Below are 24,438 nucleotides of genomic sequence, written 5' to 3' on the forward strand. Positions count from 1 at the left end.
TACACACACAAACACACACATGGGCACACACCCACACACATTTACCCAAGATGTTGACAAACACACTGACATTGTTTCATTTTTTTTCAACGCTTTGTTGAACAGTCCAGTTGGTTTGTTGTTTTAGTAGCTAGTTATCCATTCTAAGGATGTTAACTCTAACCATAATCACGTAAAAGACTTTTTAAAACGCTAACTTCATCCAGTTACTTAAACTGTCTAATATAAGAGATTGCATACAGATTTTACAAAAATCCAAAACACCCACACACACTTTCTCATGCACATTTACACATTGGCCTTGGTCTCCACAAATGTTTTTCTTGTCCACTGTGCAATGTTGTCATTTTTCCTGTCTTCCCCTCCTTCCATTTCCCTCCCTCAACACCGCCAGTTTAAACCAGTGCTACACAGTCACACATGCCCCCACACCCACCTGTCCCATCTGTGGTGGAGGGGGGGCGCCGCCCATCATGGTGGGGGGTAGGGAGGAGTAGGGTGCAGGGGGCTGGGCCTTGAAGCTGTAGGCGGGGTTTTCCCTCATCAAGGTGTGGTACATTTGTAGGGCGTCCATCACACGCTGGTTCAGCTCCACCAGCTGACCGATGTTCCTGTCACACACATCACACCAGCTGACCGATGTTCCTGTCACACACATCACAACAGCTGACCCAATGTTCCTGTCACACACATCACACATCACACCAGCTGACCCAATGTTCCTGTCACACACATCACACATCACACCAGCTGACCCAATGTTCCTGTCACACACATCACACATCACACCAACTGACCCAATGTTCCTGTCACACGCATCACACCAACTGACCCAATGTTCCTGTCACACACATCACACATCACACCAGCTGACCCAATGTTCCTGTCACACACATCACACATCACACCAGCTGACCCAATGTTCCTGTCACACACATCACACATCACACCAGCTGACCCAATGTTCCTGTCACACACATCACACCAACTGACCCAATGTTCCTGTCACACACATCACACCAGCTGACCCAATGTTCCTGTCACACACATCACACATCACACCACCTGACCAATGTTCCTGTCACACACATCACACATCACACCAGCTGACCAATGTTCCTGTCACACACATCACACCATCTGACCTATGTTCCTGTCACACACATCACACCAGCTGACCTATGTTCCTGTCACACACATCACACCACCTGACCAATGTTCCTGTCACACACATCACACCAGCTGACCCAATGTTCCTGTCACACACATCACACCACCTGACCTATGTTCCTGTCACACACATCACACCACCTGACCTATGTTCCTGTCACACACATCACACCACCTGACCTATGTTCCTGTCACACACATCACACCACCTGACCTATGTTCCTGTCACACACATCACACCAGTCACAATACACAATAATAATGGGAAAGTTTATCCCAAAGAAGCAAAAGGTGTTGGCAATGCCTTGAGAATGTGGGGCCTGCCTGTTCACTAATCAAGTGTGATCTGGGCTTAACCAGCTAAACAACAAGGTAGTCTTGTGTCCTGCTGGAAGATAAGACAGCATGGAACAACAGTCAGTCAATGCAACGACAAAAGGAAGAAAATGCAAAAAAACATAGCCACTCAAAAGGCACAGGAGCCGGATGGAAGATGACAGCTGGAAAAAGAGGGCACTGCACAGGCACAGAGGTGAGGCAATATACTAAGGAGGTCACTTACTGCGTCTACTTTTTGGGGTAGAATTCTGCACAGAAGACAAATGCTGAAATTGAAAAAATTCTGAGGTGAGACAGACCTAAAACTGGCAAGCTTGTCACATCTGGGGATGGCAAAAGAAACGATTATTCAGAGCAGAGGCAGTAGTAAAGATCAAAGAAAAACAAGACATTCAGGGAAGGAGAAAAGAAGTACAAAAGACACAGACAGAGACAGCATGAAAGTTGGAACTCACCTGTCAATTTTTTCCAACTCTGTGTCGATCAAAGGTCCCATGGCTTTGCATTGTTCTGAAACAAGCCAATTTTTTTTCCACATCATATATAATAAAACTGAATGAGTTACATATAACAGAAGAACACAAATTAGTATCCAAGCGCACTTTAACGTACACACAGGTCAGGTAATTTTTTTCTCATCTCATACTGAATAGAGATATGGACCAACATATATATGACATAACACATATGCATATATACATAACACAAATCTACCCAAGTTGACGCATGCTCATTCACCAAACACAAAAACACACACGTATTTAACAAACACAGACACACAGGGGAATACCTTCATATTTTACACTTTGTTTCCATATTCTACGGACCCTTTTAGGCTCTCATGACAATTAAATGAGTGAGTCTGACTCACAGTCAAACATATTCGCATATTTGGTAAATAAATAAATGCAGACCCCCTCTACACACACACTCACAACAAATGCTTCAATCTGAGTCAGTCTCCTAACACACACACACACACAGATAAAAAAAAAAAACCTTTTAATTTAACCTAATGCCCCATTCTGAGACAATCCCCTCCACATTCAAAAACACCCTCCAAGCCCCTTTAACCCACCTTCCAGCCCCAGCATTTCAGCAGAGTCAGGTCGGGTCTCCCCCGTGGGGTCAGCATTCTGGATCAGGTTCAGCACCTCATCAATCTTGTTCTGAAGGACAAAAAATACATGATCCTCATCACCCTCATCAACACACACATCAATCTTTATCCTCATCACCTTCATCAACACACACATCAATCTTTATCCTCATCACCCTCATCAACACACACATCAATCTTAAATCCTCATCACCCTCATCAACACACACATCAATCTTTACCCTCATCAACACACACATCAATCTTTATCCCTGTCACCCTCATCAACACACACATCAATCTTTATCCTCATCACCCTCATCAACACACACTTCAATCTTTATCCTCATCACCCTCATCAACACACACATTAATCTTTATCCTCATCACCCTCACCAACATCAATCTTTATCCTCATCACCCTCATCAACACACACATCAATCTTAATCTTCATCACCCTCATGAACACACATATCAATCTTAATTCCCATCACCCTCATCAACACACACACATCAATCTTAATCCTCATCACCCTCATCAACACACACAACAATCTTTATCCTCATCACCCTCATCAACACACACATCAATCTTTATCTTTTGCTGCTTAAATCCTGACAACTACACATAGCTACATCAGGGCTCAACAACTGTAAATATTGGTCCCATAGAACATGAAAAAACAACACAACACACACATCTAAAAATACACTGGTTGTAGTTTTGCATAATACTATTATTGGCTTCACAACCACTCCTGCCACAAATACCACTGACACGGACCGGTACACTAGAACAACAACAAAAAAGTTCCTGTAACATTTCCTACACAGGCCTATCACTGCTGACTGCTGCTGACCATTATGCTGGTCAGTGAAGGCTGCTATCTGGCTGTGATAAAAGTGACATCACACGTCAGGGTATTATTCATCTTTTTTTATTTGGAATTGATAAATCAGTAACAAATCAACAGATCAAGCATGCATCTTTTAGTGAAACAAAAAACAACCAAATTTAAGAATATTGTGTCTGACAAACATGTTCTACTATTTATTAACAGATTACTTTAGAAAGTTTGTAGTGCTGTTTGTGTTTTGTTTTGTCCAAATCAAATCATGTTTGTGCAAAGAGGTTAACTGTACTATACGAAGGACATTCTATAAGTCATTAGTTTTTCACTCATTTCAGTGTGAAAAAAGCCAACTGGGTGACAAAATAAGTCTTGATGGAAGCTGGACTATTTTATATTCTCACATATGTTGATATCACACACACACACACACACACACACACACACACACACACACTAATCAAGCAAAGACTTAATAATGTTACAAAAACCTATCAGAAAATGATCAGTTTCACTTGCTGTGTTAGGGATGGGAGCTCTACACGCTAACACGTACACACACACACACACATTCAAACACATACACACTACAAACTTTATAACACTAATTCATACACACATCCCAAACAAAACAATACATAAACACTGAACACAAAAACACACACACAAACAAAAACAGGCAGCCATTCCCCCTTCCCCCCACACACGCAAACTGGGGGGTTACTTGTACAAATAATATATAATGATTCGAATCATATTTTTTCTCACCATCAGAAACAAGTATTTGTCGAACTAAAAATTGTATGCTAGAAACTGAACAAAATGTATCTTAAGCAGCCCACATCTATCAGCATTTCCTTGTTTTACCATCATAATATAGCTCTATTTCTTGTAAATATTCATATATTTTTGTTCTTTTAACTAAACAATAACAAAACTGGAAAAATTTGGGACATTTATATAATTCTTTATGCCCTTCCCAGAAGAGCACTGTCATCATAAATAGAATGTGTGAAATGAACAGATTCTTTCCTATTTTTAAGCAAAATTTGGTGCTAACAGACAAGTATTTCCAGAGTAAATGAATCTGTTCAAGTTTATTACAAACACACACACAAACACACACGCACACACACACACACACGCACACGCACACACACACACACACACAGATCAGTATCAGTAGCTCAAGGAGCCGTCACTGCGTTCGGTCAAATCCATATACGCTACACCACATCTGCCAAGCAGATGCCTGACCAGCAACGTAACCCAACGCGCTTAGTCAGGCCTTGAGAAAAAAATAATGATAATAATAATAAATAAATAAATCTTAAAAATAAATAAATAAATAAATTTTAAAAAGAAAAAGAAATAATAATAAAAATAAAATAAAACAAATAAATTAAAAAATAACAACAATTTAAAAAAAATAAATAAATAACATAGAGAACTAAACAGCATCAGAACATAAACTCTTGCTGTGTGTAAACACGTCAGCCAAAAGCTGGAGGAACAAAAGCCAATGAGAAGAAAGACTGGCATCCACAGAGAAAAGAACACCTGCAGATTACTGACCAGAGGTTCTTTAACCAAAGCATCTAAATCCTTCAGAGCTTTGCATATCAATGTTTTAAGCAAAAGATATCCAGCTGTCCATAGTATTTCAGAAAATCAAATCTTCAGATATTTTCAAAATGAAGAGAAAAAAAACAACACATATACCCCCAAAAGCCTTTCTTTTCAAATTTGAAATTTGAAACCAACAAATAATTTGATATTCCCCACCATCTTCACTCCTTCTTCTAAAATATAAACATATCAAACAAACTAAATCCAAAATCAATAAGAAAAAAGATGCAAACAGAATACAAACTGAACGCAAGAAAACCTAACTGAGAATGTTCACCCACAAGAGAAATCAAAGGTTCAGAATGGACCAAAGAAAGTAAAAGAATTTTTTTACTGCTTGATCAACATACATGATGAAAGAGGCAGCTTCCAAAGAGGTAATAAAGTAAGATACTATCATTTCCATTCATCCCCCTTTTCATTCTCTCCTCCCACCCCTCCACTTTTAAATACAATGAGAGAAAGAGAGAACTCCCAAAAAGATAAGCTGTGCTGTGTACTATGTAAAGATTCTTCAAGAACAAAATGTAACGCAACGTTTATCATGTCAAACTGATACTGGTTCAGCTTCAAGTCAGTTTACATTGCTTTCCTTTGTGATTTGTGTGTTGTCATCTGCATCCAAGCATATGGTCAAGAGCGCCTATCTCTCTCTGTATATTTCATGTACAGTAGGCCTCCTTTGGTCATGGTTGACCATGGATAGAGTATATCCGACCTAATGTCTAACTGGGCTGTCTGCTTGGACCAAGCAGTGTCGCCTGTGACTGTAGAGACCGATGCGAGAGAGACAGTCTCTGTCACAGCGGTCACATGTGTAAGCTGATGCTGGTCTGTTGACTGCCGTCCCTTTTCTGTGAGCTCGCTTTAGTATGTCATGTATATGTGTGCACATAATGGAAAGCACACACACAAGAACATTTAATAACCATATGTATGATATAAGCATGCATGTATATGTGTGCATGCTCGCATTCATGTGCAAGCACACATGCAAGCATTTGTATGTGTGTGTGTGTGTATGTGTGTGTGTGTGTGCAAGCAGGTAACGGTTTTGGTGCTTTATCAAGAACATGTGTGTGCATGTGTGTGTGTGTGTACGCATGTGTGCATGCATGTGTGCGTGTGATTTAAGTATGTGCATGTGAGTTAGTCAAAAACTTCATATAAAACACTACTTGAACAGAAAAAAGAACAACTAGAAAAACAATCAGCTTCTGGACATATATATGTATATACATCCCTCCCCCACCTTCCCCCCCAATGAACGATGAACATGTGAAGCATGCTGAGAACAGTAAACTCTTACCTCCTGCCGCAGTTTCTTCTAGAAAAATTCACAGTGTTTTGATAACTCCCCAAACACGCCAATCACTCACCAGCATGCATGTGCACACACACACAGAGATAAATGCGTGCGCGCACACACATACTCAGAAACACATGCAGACTAATGTACACACACCCCCCACATTCTACCGCCTCCCCCCCCCCCCATCAGCCCCCCCCGAAAAAGACAACACACACTACTGGCAAAAAAGGTAACAAAAAGCAAGGAAGACATGCAGACCAAATTTTTTTTTCAAGGTATCTAGTTTGTGAGAAATGCTATTCCTATATCTAAGACTGTGAAAGATTTGATACAGTAAAGTTAACTAATCAATTTTATTCTTCACTCTTGATTTACACACACACACACACACACTCTCTCTCTCTCTCTCTTACAGAGGCAAAGTTGACATCACAGCCATCACTTAATAATAACTCTGTAGCAGAATTTATCTAGGTGTGGATAAACACTGGCGTAAAAGTTTAATTTCTATAATGTTTGAGTTCCAGAGACTGTTTTGGTGGGACCAGTTCTTGGAAGAAACATGAAAAAGATCTGCTTTCAAAATCCCTTGTGCATTTACTGAATACATCCATGTGTGGACACAAGCTTTAACAGAAATTCACCTGACATAACACAGGGCTAGAAATTCCCACACAATGTTCTGTTGTCCTGAGGACAGGTAGCTAAAAAAAATTCTACTTGTCCACCCTATTTCATATTAGCCCTAAGTAAGAGATAGTTGCTAAAAGTAATTACCAGTAGAACAATGGCAAGTCAGCAGGTATAATTTATTATGTAAGTGTCATTACAGGGGGGGGGGGGAAGCAGGGGTGATGACGAAGGGTTAAAGTGAAAAAGGTAGGAGGGGAGTGTGATGGGTCTGCACTGTAACTGACTACACAGTCCCCCTTTCAAAGACAGTCAAAAACTGGCTGCCCCACAGACACACAGAGCATGGCCACTTGTCTGCCAGAACATTTAGATGTCGCCGACAACCCAATGGTTGGGGCACTTCCAGCCCTGTTACATAACAGCGGGTGAAGTCCCAGCTCTCTGCTCACCTCATTAATCTCTACTTCCTCTGGCAATGGCTCCACCGTCTTCACCTCCACTTCTTCATTAAACTGTACAGACTTCTTCTCTTTGGCTGCAAAACACAAACATACATAGTCATTTCACCTCCACCTCTTCGTTAAACTGTACAGACTACTTCTCTTTGGCTGCAAAACACAAACATACATCAGTCATTTCACCTCCACCTCTTCGTTAAACTGTACAGACTTCTCTTTGGCTGCAAAACACAAACATACATCAGTCATTTCACCTCCACCTCTTCGTTAAACTGTACAGACTTCTCCTCTTTGGCTGCAAAACACAAACATACATCAGTCATTTCACCTCCACCTCTTCGTTAAACTGTACAGACTACTTCTCTTTGGCTGCAAAACACAAACATACATCAGTCATTTCACCTCCACCTCTTTGTTAAACTGTACAGACTTCTCTTTGGCTGCAAAACACAAACATACATCAGTCATTTCACCTCCACCTCTTCGTTAAACTGTACAGACTTCTCCTCTTTGGCTGCAAAACACAAACATACATCAGTCATTTCACCTCCACCTCTTCGTTAAACTGTACAGACTTCTTCTCTTTGGCTGCAAAACACTAACATACATACATCAGTCATTAGACACTGTTATCAGGATCCCCACATACGTGACCAAACAAAATTCCACAAGTTTTCCAGACCAAAAGGAAAATTTTCCATAGCAAACATGAAGCCAAACCACTAAAATATGACTGTTACACAGCTGATGAAAGAGACTGAAGGATATTCTGATATCATTACTTTTCGTTTGTTCATTCATGTTCTGAATGCATTATGCTCTTTGCTGTTCAAGTGTTCTTCCAAAATTACAAGACTTTTCCATACCCTGAAGGGCAAAACATATTTCTCCCAGACCTTTCCAGCCCAGGAAACGTGTTCTCTCATTTTTCTGAGAATTTTCAAAACTTCTGTGACTCTGTGAACCCTGTGTTAATTCAAACATTAAACTGTACATACTTCTTTTTTTGGCTGCATTTCACTACACTCAATAATACAGCAGTGATTATTAACTACTAATTTGGAACAGTCATTTGCTCACACACAAATACACACACACACACACACACACACAAAGTTTCAAACACACACACCTTCTATCTACAATCACACTCTCCCAAGAGACATTAAAGCAAAGAAAATACACACACCAATAAACTTTCCAGAAAAAAAATATAACAAGTATATCAATAGGAAATAATAAAAAACGAAACAGAATTCAGAAGTGAGGGAGGACTAAAGCCGGCACTGACATTCCTCTGGCTCCACGCTGAGGTCGGCAGTGACGAAGTTGGCAGGGAACAGTCCGTCCCCTCTGTGATTGAACCCCTTCCACCAGTTAGGATCACTGCAACACACGCACATACATCACCAACAATTCTTCATTTTTTTATCATTAATCTTGTACTTCAGCATGCTGGATTTTAGCAGGGTTCCAGTGATGTGACCAATCAAAATTTCATACACTTTCCACACCTTTTCAAGACCCGAATGAACATCTTTCTGACCAAACACAATGCCCAAGTCAATGAGAAATTTATTTGCTTCACTGCTTATGAACGAGGTTGGGGGGAGGGGGGTAGAGGGGGGGGGTTAAATGCATAAAGCCATTTGCTGAATGGTACTAGTAAAAGGTCTTTATTAAATTCCAAGACTTTTCCAGACTCTGAATGCATTTTTTTTCAAGACTTTTTCAGCCTTGGAAACAATTCTCTCACATTTCCCTTTCACACTTTTCTGTGTAAACCCTGTGAATACACAGGCACTCATAGTTCTATGTGATTATCTATTTGACTTTCTTTTTATACTTTAGTATACTGCATTGTAAGTCTGAAATATATGTTTATAAAAGCAGTCTAAGTTGTATCAAATTCATTCGTTGATCAAACTTTGTTATTCTGCAGATTAAATGCTTTTTGTCTCCTTTTATAAATCTCATCTTTTTATTAGAAAAAGTGTCAAAAACTTCTCTTTTAGAGAAAAAAATATTCTTGCATCTTGTATCACTCATGAACCAATAAACACTGAACTGACATAGAAAAAATAATGGAACACAAACTGGCAATGTACTGAATATTAGGTACAATTTGAAAGGTGGGGAAATGTTGATATGATAGCTGTGTATGTGTCCACATGTGTGCGTGCATGTGTGAGTGCATGTATGAATGCGTGTGTGCATGCACATGCACACATGTGCATGTGTGTGTGTGCATATCTGTGTGTGTGTATGTGTGGTCCATCTACCTGTGTGTGTGTGTGTGTGTGTGCACGTACGTGTGTGCATGATCCATCTATCTGTATCTGTGTGCATCAAATGGATGTTGATGGGATGTACAGCCCCTCCCCACTCCTCCTCCCTGCCCCCCCTCGCCCCATTTCCTTTACCTGTCATCAGTGACACTGATCAACTCCCCTGCCTGGAACGTCAGTTCGTTATCTTCTGCCGCCTCAAAGTCATACAGAGCACGTACCTGAGCACAGAGGGTAAAATACATCATAAACCAATCATGGCACACTACACTATGACCTGATAATATAAACCAATCATTGTACATAATAGATACATTAACAACCAACCATCATACATCATATAGTCATAGATGCCTTAACATTAACCAGCCATGACACATAACTGATAATACACACGCCTACAGTAATACTGATACCTAAATACAAACAGCCTTGCCACGTAACAGTGGTAACTAAATACAAAGCAACTGTGACACAGAATTACCTGTACAGTAATATAAACCAACAAATGAATTCACCCTCAAAGAAGTCACTACAGCGGCTAGTGCACTCACACAGTCATCACTTTGACTTTTTGTGAACACACCTTCCAATGATCCATTCTCATACTCCTATTGTTCATCCCCCCTCCCTCTCCACCTCCCACCTGACAGGATAAGAAAGCTGAGTAGCTTGGGGAGAGTCAAAGAGTAATAAAAATTTTTTTTTTTTTTTTTTTTTTTAAATATATAGGCAGTTCAGAAACCCTGAGGTAATATAGTTTGTGATCAAGCAACACACATATGAAAGTGTTGATTTTGAGCCCACAGGATTCATGTCCTACAGCATTAATTCTAATTCTCTCAGACTTTGCAAAACAAATTTTCAATTTTTAAACAGACTGGTTACTGATTCTATCTTGTCAACTGATTCTAAGACTTCACAGGATTCTTGCTCCAACAATGTACCCACAAAGTCAAAACAGTTTTCAACAGTAAAATTGCTTTAATCCAGTTCATCACATGGCTCAAAAGTCAATTTACTGAACCATCAAAGCCCCCTCATGTCTCACATTTTGAAACAAGGGTTAATGCCACAATCACAAAGGCTGTAAACACTATTATTGATGCATTCATGGTAACCAAACCAATCACAGCCAGCACTGAGCAAAACAAGAGCTTGCAATCCTCTTCTGATACAACACACACAATCATGTGACAATGTATAAGCGTTCATGCCAAACATTAGACTAAATCCCCCCACCCAACCCCAAAGCTCCTCCTCACCCAAATGAAAAAGGATGAAAAAGGGATGGGGTGTTACAACAGTGCAAATGAAAAAATAAAAAGTCTGACAACAGTAACACAGGAAAAATACAGAATAAACCAAATTTAATATGGAGTCCATTTAATTCTGTGAAAAAAAAGGCAGGATGTTTCTAAAATCTGTTCAAAACACCAAGCAATGAAAGACAACATCCATTTCACAGCCTGTGACAATAGTTCTGAGAAACTACTGGTACTGCAATGATTGTTTTTCTTTGTTTTGCATTCATGTGAAGTCAACTGTATCAAAACACAGAAGAAAAAAGGGTTTGTCACATGCATGCTTCTTTAGCATAAAATCCATAAATTCAGAGGCATTAATCATGAGCTAACCCATACAGGCAGTGTCAATTTCTCATGAAAGTCATGCACCTGGGATAAAAATCAAAGTAAAACTGACAGGAACACTGTGTTCCAAAGGAAACAAGAACAAAAATTTTCTTTTGCCCATACACAGAACTTATTACCCATAAATTACCCTCAACCCCTCCACCATAAAAACAAACATAACCTGCAATTGCCTCATACTCTTTCACTATCAGTGTACCATGTATTATCTGTTCTCACAACTCAACATACTGTACACTCAGGGTGCCCACAGACGTGACCCAATCAAATTCCCTTCTTCTTCCAGCCATTTTCCAGACCTGACTGAACATTTTCCACACCAAACACAAAGCCAAACTGAATATGATTTTTTTTTTTTTTTTTTTTAATATATATATAAAGAAATCTGGCTAAACTGCTGATGAAGAGATTGGCAGATTTCCTGTTATCGATGGGTTTTTTTTAGGGGGTGGGTAGCCAGGGATTCTTTCTTTTTTAAGGCATTAAGCTCTTTGCAGAATGGTACTTGTCACAGGTTTTATAAAAATTCCAGACTTTTCCAGACCCTAAAGGACAAAACACATTTTGCCCAGACTTTTCACAGCCACAAAAATGGTTCTCTCACTCATCCAGACTTTCATGACTATGTAAACCCTCAACGCTCCAATAATTTTTTTTTTTAAACCTATGCCTCACACGAAAAAAAACACAACAAGAAACAGCTCACAGTGACCCACAACCTCAGGTTGACACCTATAAACCAAAATAGAAGCTGATCTAACAGCATAACACTCCATGCTCAGTGAGAAAGCTGCCACACTCAGGAGCAAACTCAGAACAGCATCTACCAACAATAATGAATCACAGCCTCTTTTGTTCAATATCACTCCAAGCCAAAAGATATAAAATTGATGAACAACATCAGGAATCATAACAGAGGGAAGAAGAAAGAAAGAAAAAAATGGGTGAATGATTGGATAACTTCAAAGCAACTGATAATAAAAACACCAATCCACAGGCAACTGGAAGATAACTCATTACCGAGTACAGAACCTTGCGTGAATGCAGCACCGTCCCATCCTCAAAATGGACATGCTGTTCCAGAAAAACAATAACAAAAGGATTGTTTTCCCCTAAAATTATGTTTAATTTGATATATCTACCATGACCAACTGGTGCTTTCCTCCCCTGACTCCAGCAACCCCCAAGCTACCACCTATGCAGTTGCCATGCCAGCACCATACAACAACATCCTAACTGAACCTACAAACACTGGAGGTCAGCAGACATTCCTACCCCATATTCTGACTTTTGGTACTACAGCCTCCAAACATTGCAACACATATATAGACCAAACAAAAAAAAAAAAAAAAAAAAAAAAGATCCTGAGCAGACCCTTACATTTATTGTGCCTCAAGAGGTGAGGTGGTCTGCACACATCCTTTATCACAGATTAGTCTTTCCAGTGTAGTTCTCACATGTAAGTGTTCCACTTCACTGCCATGTTGGTTTTCAGTTTCTCTTCTAATGTCTCTTAAAAATGCAGGTGCAGCATGTTCGTCCAAGCTGCCACTGTAATTATATAAAGAAATTAACCATATACAATTTTTTCTCGTGGAACGGCCACATTTTTGTTGGTTTTTCAGGATAAATACAGACAATTCAGGATGGTGGACATGTCTGGGTCTGTCTTTACCTAAAAAATTCTTACAGTCACACAGTGTTAGTCTTGTCAGCTAAGATGCTGACCCCATGAAGTGCTGGCATCGCAACTGCAGAGGTGCAAGCTTGCGGGTTGCCTAAGCCAAGGAAGGAAAGCAGCAGTGGGTCAAAGTAAATATGTATAATAATAATAATGATGGACATTTATATAGTGTGTGTCTTCAGAAATACTGCTCAAAGCGCTTTACATTTCGTTCCTCACTCCCCGCCTCCCCATCAATACTCCTCTCCACCTGCACCTCCACCACCCCACACACAGAAGCACGTGCCAGAAAACACTCAACGCAACTGAACATTGGAAACCACCCACCCACCTATGGTGCCCTCCAGAAAACAGATCCATGCAACACGCACTCAGGCACACACACACACAACCGCACAGACACTCACCAGCACCCAGCCACACACACACGGCAAACAGCCTCTCCACAACAAAACATGCACCCAAAACCAAATCACAGGGCAGGTTCACCACACACTGTTCTCCACATAATGCACTGCAGTCACTCTGCTGTTGAAAACTTGTCACAAACAGAAGGAAAGCTTTTACAAAAAAAGAAAAAAAAGATAATAACAATAAAGAACTAAATTGTTTCTGGCTAAAAACATTAAGAATCAAAGTTCACGCTCAGTGAAAAGAAAAAGAGACCAAGAGAAATACCTTCCAATTTCTAATAACACCAATGAGAGAGAAAAAAGAATCAATGTAAAACCATGCTCTAAAAAATATTTCAAAAACAATTAAGAAAAAAAAAGGAAGACAGGAAAAATTAACAAGGAGAGGGGGGAAAGTCTATGCTAATTCCAAGCTGGCTTCAGCAACCCAACCCAGGTTCTAACTGGCTGTACTCATGAATTCTTTCTGTGTTCCTGGGCTTTAGCTCCCATATTCACCTAACAGAGGCCTTTTATGTGCATGTCTGTTTTCATCCACCAAATAAAAAGCCATATTCTGTTTTCAGGGGTGTGCATGCTAGGTATTTTTGTCTTACCTTAACCCAACGCTTGCTGACATGGATAATAAGATCTTTAGTGTTCATATTTGATCTTCTGCAAGTGCGTAAACATGAAGGGGATCAATTCTTTGACAACCAAACCTTGGTGAAACGTGATCAGTGTGGCACGAGTCTGAAGCCCAATTTCTAGTGTTGAAGTAGTTAATGGTTCAAATGATTTTCCTGATCAAAGGAAATGCAGTCACCAAAGGAAGAAGTCCAAATACAGAATGGTGACTGACATCCTGATCTGTAAGCTGTCTGATCTCAGTGAGGTGACAGCCATTCACTGACATCCTGATCTGTAAGCTGTCTGATCTCAGTGAGGTGACAGTCCTTCACTGACATCCTGACCTGTAAGCTGTCTGATCTCAGTGAGGTGACAGTCCTTCACTGACCAGCAATCTCCTTAGCAGCAGTCATGGGGCTGAAGCACTAGCAGGTCTGCGAGTATTCTGACCAAGGAGACTGGAAAAACCTCTACCCCTAACCTACCAGGCTCTGATACCAGGATCAAACCGAGGACCCTCAAACTGAAAGTCAATGCTTTAACCATTCAACTATTGCATCTCACCTGAAACATACTCATCAAATCTTAAACCCAGATTCCAGAAGAGATGAAAAATAACATGTGAGTGCGTGTGTGCGCGTCACAAATGAGGAGCACCGAAAGCAGCTGTCAGTTGGCTGTACCCAGGTATGCAGCCAGTTGTGCAAATGACATCTTGTGTTTGTAAAGCATTTAGAGCTTGGTCTCTTGACTGAAGAGAGCCAATATACAAGTATCAATAATAACAATAGCACCCTACATCAACAACACCCCCAAGACAACAAGAGGTCTTACAGTACACATTCTCTCGTCCCACAAAACCCCACTACTGCACTTACCTTGCGGACTTCTTTGGGCTTGGAGTAGGTGCTGTCTGCGATGGAGGGATAGTTTGATGTGGGGTACAGGGAGCTGGAGGTCTTGGGGCCAGACTTTTCTGCATCTTTCAATGACAGCGCAATAGCTGGGGAGACAGAAAAGATTCAAAGGTTACTTTCACGGGTGTGGGACACCTTACGTTCTTGTGCATAGGACCCAGGACTATAGCATGGATACCAGTAAGTATCAACTGTAAAAATGCAAGGGCACAGGAAATGATCCCTCTTCAATTGAGAATGCGTTGTTTTTACTCCAAACAGAATATTCAGGCCTGTAATTCTGTGGACTGAGACTTCAGACACAAAAGAAAAAGTGTGAAACCTAAACTGCCTACACCGTTTCACAATTTTCACCACAATAAGCAAAATGAAAAGGTCTTCAGAGACCACTCAAACCCTGCTGTGTACAAACCCAGACACTGAGTGACAACACAGACACAGAGAAAAAAGCAGTGCCTACCTTTTGCTATATCGTCTTCTTCTTTGGCAGCTTGCACAGCTTCTGATGTCTTTTTGGGCTGCAACATGACAATCCCCATAACCATGTTACATGGGTGTCCCAATGGGTGAACAATGTTTACGTACACTGTACAGTCACATCCTCATACCATAACTACACAACACAAATACAGCATTAAAAGCGCACTGCACTGCTATACAACACAGCACAGAACATAACTAAAAGAAGGGTGAAATGAAAGTGCAGAGCAATACAGTACACAACAAAAACAAATGTGCAACGGTTGTACAATGCGATTTCATCCGTCACAGAGCAATACATTTAACCACAGTACAATACAGTGCAATACAATAAAACATCATATAATACACATCAATGTACAGTACAATAAACAACCTCACACTCACAGTATAGAATTATTCAGAATAATCCATCAACATCTTAACACAGCACCACATATAACAAAACAATACGATCAAATACCAAAAATCAACATGGTACAAAATAATAAAGTACCAAAAAATACACATCACAGTACAAAAAAACCAATGACTTGAACCCCTAGGCTGCCTATATGACGAGATAACTCGTCATGGCAAGCATGTACGCTTCGCGGCCACAATGACGAGATAACTCGTCATCGAAATATTCTGCATTCAGTTCGCTGACAAAAATGCTGGTAGCTTTAGCTCAGGGAATCTTTCTAGATTCTATTCATAGCTAGAAATACCATCAACGTCATGAGGCAGTCCTTTATTTGAACGTTTTGGTTGAGTTACTGGCCGCAGTGTTTGCCTGGCTCCTCTCCTCGCTCGCTCAACAAAATGTCAAACTGACGCTGTGCTCAAGACATGCGATCGTGGCGAACTAAAACAACCAATATTTCTATCTTTAGCTGATGCTCAAAAAGAATTGAAGCGTAAATTTGAAGAAAACAGTGATGAACATTTATAGGACGATTTGATAGAAAATAAAGGGAGCAATCAAGAGAGTGGCCACGATACGACTATCAATGAGTGATGCCAGATGAACAAACCTTAGCAGACGACAGAAAGTGACTGAATTATTAGCAGGACACAGTGTGAGCGACTTTCTTGGCACTCAGCCAACGCGGTCTGATGAGCACTGGATAAAGTGACCCTGTGAGAGGAGTGAAGAGGAGTGGGGTGGAGACTGAGGGGGCGTGGCCTCTCATCCACATTATCACTTGGAGAAGTCACAATGCATTGTGTATCTATCTCTTTTTATTTATTTATTTTTTATTGTGGTTGTTCTAGTATGATTTTGTGTGTGCAGATATCCATTTGTCCAGAAAAAGGAGGAGTTTGTATTATACTCCATGTTTGGTGTTAAATATACTTACCATGTCAAACTGATGCAAACTAGGCCTATTGGTTTGCTCTGCTTGGCCAAATTTCGCGCGGCTAACAGTGAAAAGACGGGCCCACCCGCTCTCAGCCAATCAAACGCCTCTAAAAACTATAAGCGCTTAATCATTCCTTTGGCCAAGGCTCTCCACGCCATCTTGTCAGGTTTATGCTCTGTCTCGTCTTACGCTTTTTTCAGCTGTTCAGTGTATCCTTTTGGCCTTATTTTGTTGCATGCGGCTTGTGTTTATTGTATTCTTACATTCTGTGTACTCGATTCGACTCGGCACCCTCGATTCGTTCGATTTTTTCTGCCTCTAAGTCGATCCTGTCTTTCCTTTCTCTGTTGGGGGTCGGATTTTCGCTGGGTGCCTAAGCGCGGGTTCCATGCCTCGTGTGCCATACCACGAAGGCAGGGGATCATGATGCTGGGATTGAGACTCGGTAAGAGACTCTCCCAGGCCCGGAGCTCATGATTCCTCCCGATACGGACCGCGGCGATGCATCGTTAGACGCTGATCGCGGAGGCGACAAAATGTGACAAAAAACAACACTGATTTCAAAACAACAGCATGTCACTAAAAAATATATATAATGGGAAGACATCATGTGTTTTGTATTCTTTATTTATTTACCTTTCAGAAAATATATACTTTTATGGGTCTTTCTCCAATAACAAAGAGCAGAGAATTTTTTGCAAATTTATACCCGTTTTTGGTGAAAAAAAACCCCTGGCAAATAGATTTCACTTAAATCTTATTTTCCTGGCAGCAAAAGGGTTAAAACAATCCCCTAAAATGTACAACACAGCACCATACAGTAAACTGCTATCACAAAACACCACAGTACAGGACAGCACACATCATCACACCATATTAAATCCATCACCATGGAAAACAAGACAGTACACTGATGCACAACACAACTCACCCCAGCGTCAGGATCTGAGAAATCAGCCCCCTCTTTTTTCAGCCCTTCATATAAAGCAGGGATCAAACTGAAATAAAACCCATTTGTTCATCAATGGAATTATATCCACCTTTAAAATTCAGAGGAGAAACAAGTATAGATCTGAAAATTCAAGCAAGTTGTTGCCTCTGTATTACACTAGTGAACTTTGCACACTACTTACTTTCTAGTAATTCCACCAAGTATCCAAAAGACTACACAGAAGAATGGGAAAGGCAGCAGAACAGACAACCAAGAGATTCAGACAAAGAAAGAAGAAAAAGAAAGATCAAGAGGTGCAGAAAAATGAAAGAGAAAATAAAGGAACAAACACAGTCAGTCAACAAGTGAACCACAGAGAGGGGAAAAAGATAGAGTGAGAGAGGTGGAAGACAGAGAGGGGGGTGAGAGAGGATAGAGAGAGATGGGGGAGAGAGAGGATAGAGAGAGATGGGGGAGAGAGGGGGGAGAGGGAAAGGGGAGAGAGGGAGAGTGAGGGAGGGGGGAGAAAGAGAGAAAGAGGGGGGAGAGAGATAAACAAAGAGACAGAAAAAAATATTTCCCTGTGCCTGTTCGACCAGTATATCTCACTTGTTCTAAACAAACACTGATAATCACTGATCTACCTCAGTGCAGCATCACTGAGAGTGAGAAAGATGAGTTTATTTCCATGTGCCTGTCTGGCCAGTGTATCTGACTTCTAAACAAGTAACAATGATCAATGTTCTAATTACCTCAGTGCCGCATCATCTTTGAACTCTGACATTTCTGACCATTTCTTGATCAAGAACTTCAATTTCTGAGCAACCTTTGGGTGTGCCTGAAACAAAGAGAACAGAGGAACATAAAAAAATCATAACAAAACAAAAAACAGAAGGAAAACAGATAAACGAAATATATGCGTCTATCATATGTCCATCAATTATATCTAATAATAATAATAATAATGTATATTCATAATGCACTCTACCTCTTTAGTACAAGGACCAAGAACACAAACACTGACAATTAACATCAATGTATATCAATCAAACAACAACAAAAAAAGAAAGAAAAAACAAACAAAAAACCCAACTGTACACACCAGTACATCTTATGAACACATAAACCTGTTTAGGGAAAATGCCCACCTCTCACTCATTCACACACACACACACACACACACACAAAGTGATCAACCTAATAATAGGAAAACCAGGTATACCAAACTTGCCCACAGATATAAATTTAGCACTGGATCATGACAACGAATCACTTTTCCTCTGTCCTCTACAACAGAACAAGGTAAAGTGACCAGTTTATGGCAACCGAAGATCAGCTGGGGTGTAACATTCATCCTTTCTGTGTGGACAACTACACTGTCCTGACACTACCAAGAGGAACAGGTAAATACACTGCTTCACTGATGGCTCTGCTCAAGGGGCAAAGAGAGGAGATTCACATGGTGGAGGACCGCTGTAACAGCCTAAAACACCCCCCCCGCCCCCACTTGGTTTAATCAAGTCACTGAAAAAGGATGAGAGGGTCATTCTGGGCTAGCTTTAAATGACCCACCACTCCCACCCCATCCCCCAAGCCCCCTCTACATTTTAACTTAATGAAGGCAAATATGGAAGAATTCTACTTTGCCAAATTAGGCCAAATTCACTCCCAGGGATCATTTCAAGCTAGCCTAGAATGACCCCCAAATCCATAATGAGGGGGTTGGGCAATGGCAAAACTAGAGGGGGTCAGTTCTGACTAGTTAAAGTTAATTCCCAGGTTATGAACTGGCTGCTACACCGGGTATGAAGAAAGCAAACAATGGCAGAGAAAGGAAATTTTCTTAATTCTAGGAGATTTGTATGTTTCTAGCACCCCCAACAAACAGACTGATAATTTTATGGACTTACTACAGGTATTCACATGCAATATGTACTATCTGCACAACCTCCTAATTACACTATGATCTGATAAAGAACCTCCTTATCATACTATGACCTGATAAAGAGACATGCCAGTATCTTTTTGGTCGATCATGAAAAATCATATGGCAGGATAGAGATATACATGAACCAAGTGAGCTTGCAAAGAAAAACCAGGACTAAAGCATCCTTGTCTTTTTACTTTATGTCAAGTGGGTCTCTAACAACAGAAAGACTGCAGGGTCATGACTGGAGGGATCATGGTATGAATAATGTCACATGGGGGGTCATGGTATGAGTAATGTCACATGGGGGATCATGGTATGAGTAATGCCACATGGGGGTTCATGGTATGAGTAATGCCACATGGGGGATCATGGTATGAGTAATGTCACATGGGGGATCATGGTATGAGTAATGCCACATGGGGGTTCATGGTATGAGTAATGCCACATGGGGGGTCATGGTATGAATAATGCCACATGGGGGTTCATGGTATGAATGCCACATGGGGGGTCATGGTATGAGTAATGTCACATGGGGGATCATGGTATTAGTAATGTCACATGGGGGATCATGGTACGAGTAATGTCACATGGGGGCGGAGTGGGGGGGGGGGGTCATGGTATGAATAATGTCACATGAGGGGGGTGGGGGTGGGGTGGGGTGGGGGGTCATGGTATGAGTAATGCCACATGGGGGATCATGGTATGAGTAATGTCACATGGGGGGTCATGGTATGAGTAATGTCACATGGGGGGTCATGGTATGAATGCCACATGGGGGGTCATGGTATGAGTAATGTCACATGAGGGATCATGGTATGCGTAATATCACATGGGGGATCATGGTATGAGTAATGCCACATGGGGGGTCATGGTATGAGTAATGCCACATGGGGATCATGGTATGAATAATGCCACATGAGGGATCATGGTATGAGTAATGCCACAAGGGGGATCATGGTATGAGTAATGCCACATGGGGGATCATGATATGAGTAATGTCACATGGGGGGTCATGGTATGAGTAATGCCACATGGGGGATCATGGTATGAATAATGCCACATGGGGAGTCATGGTATGAATAATGCCACAAGGGGGGTCATGGTATGAGTAATGCCACATGGGGGGTCATGGTATGAATAATGCCACATGGGGGGTCATGGTATGAATAATGCCACAAGGGGGGTCATGGTATGAGTAATGCCACATGGGGGATCATGATATGAGTAATGACACATGGGGGATCATGATATGAGTAATGTCACATGGGGGGTCATGGTATGAATAATGCCACATGGGGGGTCATGGTATGAATAATGCCACATGGGGGATCATGGTATGAATAATGTCACATGGGGTCTGTGTTGTTCAGTGTAAATAATGTCATGGGATCTCTAGCAATGGCAAAAATTCACTGGTTCATAGTATGAATAACAGCAATGGCAAGACTTCACTAGTGCACAGTATGAGTAACTGGCTTACAGCAGAACAGTACAGTAAGGCACGGTGCAGAACAATATTTCTTTTTCTAATACTTCACTGCTTCATATTCCTTCATTAGCTCCATCCCCGACCCCCATTACCCCACCCCTTCTTTGTCTTGTCTCTGCCTGTTTTATTGTTCTCCACATTTTTCCATTTTTCATAAACATGCCATTCCCAATTCGATTATTGAAGATTTATTGTATTCCACTGCACTGTACTGTACTGCATTGTAGTACACTGAATTGTAATTTACTACACTGAATTGTATTGCACTGTATTGAATTCCATTATATTCTATTGCATTGCATGTATTGGCACTGATCTGCACTGCACTCAACTGTACTGTACTATATCTTACTGGAGTGAATTGTCTTGTACTGTACTGAACTGCATTGCAATATGTTGTACTGCAATGCATTTTATTGCATTGTATTTTATCATCAGGGCTTGCCAAGACATTCCTGCAGGGCACAGTGTCATGAGATTATCAGGGCTTGCCAAGACATTCCTGCAGGGCACAGTGCAAGGAGGGAGGAGAGGCAGACAGAGGAAGAGGTGGGAGGACAACATCCCAGAATGGACGGGCTTGAGGTTGAGCGATACAATCAGGTCAGAAAACCGAGAGGATTGGAGGATGCTGGTTGCCAGATCACCTGTGGCGCCCCAACGGTCCACAAGACTACGGGATAGGTGAAGGTGAAAGTATTGTATTGTAAGCCTCCACTAGAGTGAATTACATTGTACTGTACTGCTCTGTATTGTAGTGTATTGCATTGTAATGTATTGTATTACTATGCATTTTATTGCATTGTATTGTACTGTAAGCCTCCACTAGAGTGAATTGCATTGTACTGTACTGCACTGCATTGTAGTGTATTGCATTGTAATATACTGTATTACTATGCATTTTATTACATTATATTGTACTGTAAGCCTCCACTAGAGTGAATGGCATTGTACTGTACTGCTCTGTATTGTAGTGTATTACATTGTAATGTATTGCAATGCATTCTGCTTTGTATTGTACTGTAAGCCTCTCACCCACCTTCTGGTTGATCAGTGTGCGGCATTCTGACGTAAAATCTCTAGAACAGATCTCCAAGTGGAACAGTCGACCACAGTTGTTGACACAGGCATCCAGTAGCTGCACAACATACACAGTAAACGCTGGTTGATAACTAAGAAAAAAAGCCACTTCATAACACAAAAAACTGAAGAAAAACAACACCTTATCATAATACTGAACCTGATAAATTAATACAACCCTAGATCAATCAACCAACAAATCTGAAATAAACTGCATAAAAACAAGCATGTTGTATTTAACATGCAATAAATATCAGTGGATCAATTACCAATCATTTAATTCAATCCACCAATCAATAAAGTTGGATCAACCATCAACTAATCAATCAACAAATCAATATTCTTAAAGTATAATGGTTATATAAAAACAAAGTAATGGATTATAAATATTTCAGATTCTATGTCTGCTGATTACCTGCCATCATGCCTTCTGACAATAAAACTCACTGCACTGTCCTATTTTGATAATGGTGTATTAGAATTTGAAACACATGTAAAAGCAGTCTGTTTCTTAACTCGTTCATTTGAGTTGGTTCATCCTTTCTAATATTAGACTTACACACACACACACACACACACACACACATGCACGTGTGTGTGCACATGCACACACACACACACACACACACACACACAAACACAAAGGTATCAAATCCCCGGATTTCAGCGTCCTGGACAAAATCACACTTTCTAGCCAGAATTCAATGCTTCCTGGCCATTTCCTGGCTCAGAGTCAGACAATGCACATAGTATCTGCATCTTTGCTTGCACATTCTGATGATTCTCAAGAGTGGAAGTTACTAAATAGCCAAAATCTGGATATAAATTTGCCTTAAGTATGAAAGTGAATGAGGACAAACACACACAGACAAAAAGAGGAAGGAAAAACGCTGGAGGAGAGAGGTTTGGGGGAAGTGAATAAAGCTGTAACAAGAACTAAAAGGAATAGAAGATAAAGAAAATTACACCAGTATTTTTCTTTTTCTGTTTGCTGATTTCGCTTTCACACACATCAGCAATCAGCACATGCACACACATGAACACAACAATCGAACCAAATCCAATCAAATCATGTGGCTTAAAGCCCAGTGGACCGCAGTCAGCCAGTTACTTACAGTCAGTGCCTGCATGGCAACAAAGGGAACTTTGTGGTTCAGTCTCTTCACAATAGACTTCAGACAGTCACGAGCTCTGAAACATACCAACGAATATACACTGAGAAACAAAATCAGACAATCAATAAATTATAGAATCAATAATATCCTTCTTTCATCCTTAGTTAATAGTTTGCTGTAAGTGTAACTGATACTCAACTGAGTACTTCAGAACCAAATCTTTAAAATATCTATAACATTGCTGGATCTTGATATGTGGCCACATAACAAGATCCAATGGCCATACTGAAAAACCCTCCAAGGAACTGTTGAGGTAGGTAGATGGAGCAGGAGACAGAAAAAAACAATGGACCGAGAACATTACAGAATGGACAGGAAAACCATCTGCAGAGACCCAGGCTTTGTCACACAACTGACAGACCTGGAGGAATCTGGTGAACAGTTCTTCTGTGTGGCACCCAAATGGTCTTCACAGAGGAAGAAAAAGAAGAATAACATTATACTGTGTCTGTAACTGCTACTTCAACTGAGTGCTTCAGACCCAAATTTTTAATAATGTATAGTACAACAATAACAGCATTGACTGTTTCAAACACTAACTCTAATACAGCATTTTCCATATCAGAAAACAGGTTAAAAATGGAGCACATACACTTTGTTCATGCACAAACACAAACACAGCAACATGCACACACACACACACACACACACACACCGTCATACACACACACAAAAAAAATGCATGCACTCGGTCACACACACACACACACACCGAATTACCTTCAGAAATACACAAATTTAGCAGCAAGTAAATCAAAATAGCAGTAACAGTCAACATACCCATTCTGTTGTCTTCCAACTTTTTCACAGATGTCTAAAATCAGTCCCCAGTCTTCACTTGTACTCATTTCATGAGTTGCCTTTTCTGAAAAAACAAAAACAAAAAATCAATAATAATATTTAGATTCATTAATAAATTCTCTCAAATAATCAACACCACTTAGTAGTAATA

At 40.6% G+C, this 24,438-nt stretch overlaps 1 protein-coding gene across 3 annotated transcripts in view; it reads right to left on the reverse strand.

The window, feature by feature from the left end:
• The window catches only part of LOC143277128 (signal transducing adapter molecule 2-like), a 42,139-nt gene that overhangs the window by 14,515 nt on the left and 3,186 nt on the right, over positions 1 to 24,438 (reverse strand). For 2 of the 3 annotated variants that reach the window (XM_076581867.1, XM_076581866.1), the window contains exons 2-15: positions 24,267 to 24,351; positions 23,427 to 23,502; positions 22,271 to 22,369; positions 18,565 to 18,650; positions 17,813 to 17,879; positions 15,516 to 15,573; positions 15,017 to 15,141; positions 12,453 to 12,506; positions 9,916 to 10,001; positions 8,784 to 8,878; positions 7,484 to 7,569; positions 2,588 to 2,678; positions 1,965 to 2,019; positions 437 to 611 (exon numbers count right to left, since the gene is read on the reverse strand). In XM_076581867.1, coding sequence (XP_076437982.1) covers positions 437 to 611; positions 1,965 to 2,019; positions 2,588 to 2,678; positions 7,484 to 7,569; positions 8,784 to 8,878; positions 9,916 to 10,001; positions 12,453 to 12,506; positions 15,017 to 15,141; positions 15,516 to 15,573; positions 17,813 to 17,879; positions 18,565 to 18,650; positions 22,271 to 22,369; positions 23,427 to 23,502; positions 24,267 to 24,351 — 1,238 coding nt within the window. The remainder of the gene's footprint in view (positions 1 to 436; positions 612 to 1,964; positions 2,020 to 2,587; positions 2,679 to 7,483; positions 7,570 to 8,783; positions 8,879 to 9,915; positions 10,002 to 12,452; positions 12,507 to 15,016; positions 15,142 to 15,515; positions 15,574 to 17,812; positions 17,880 to 18,564; positions 18,651 to 22,270; positions 22,370 to 23,426; positions 23,503 to 24,266; positions 24,352 to 24,438) is intronic. The other variant, XM_076581868.1, reaches the window with a different exon arrangement.

Source organism: Babylonia areolata, chromosome 33 (genome assembly GCF_041734735.1).
Source record: "Babylonia areolata isolate BAREFJ2019XMU chromosome 33, ASM4173473v1, whole genome shotgun sequence".
NCBI classification, from domain to species: Eukaryota; Metazoa; Mollusca; class Gastropoda; order Neogastropoda; family Buccinidae; genus Babylonia; species Babylonia areolata.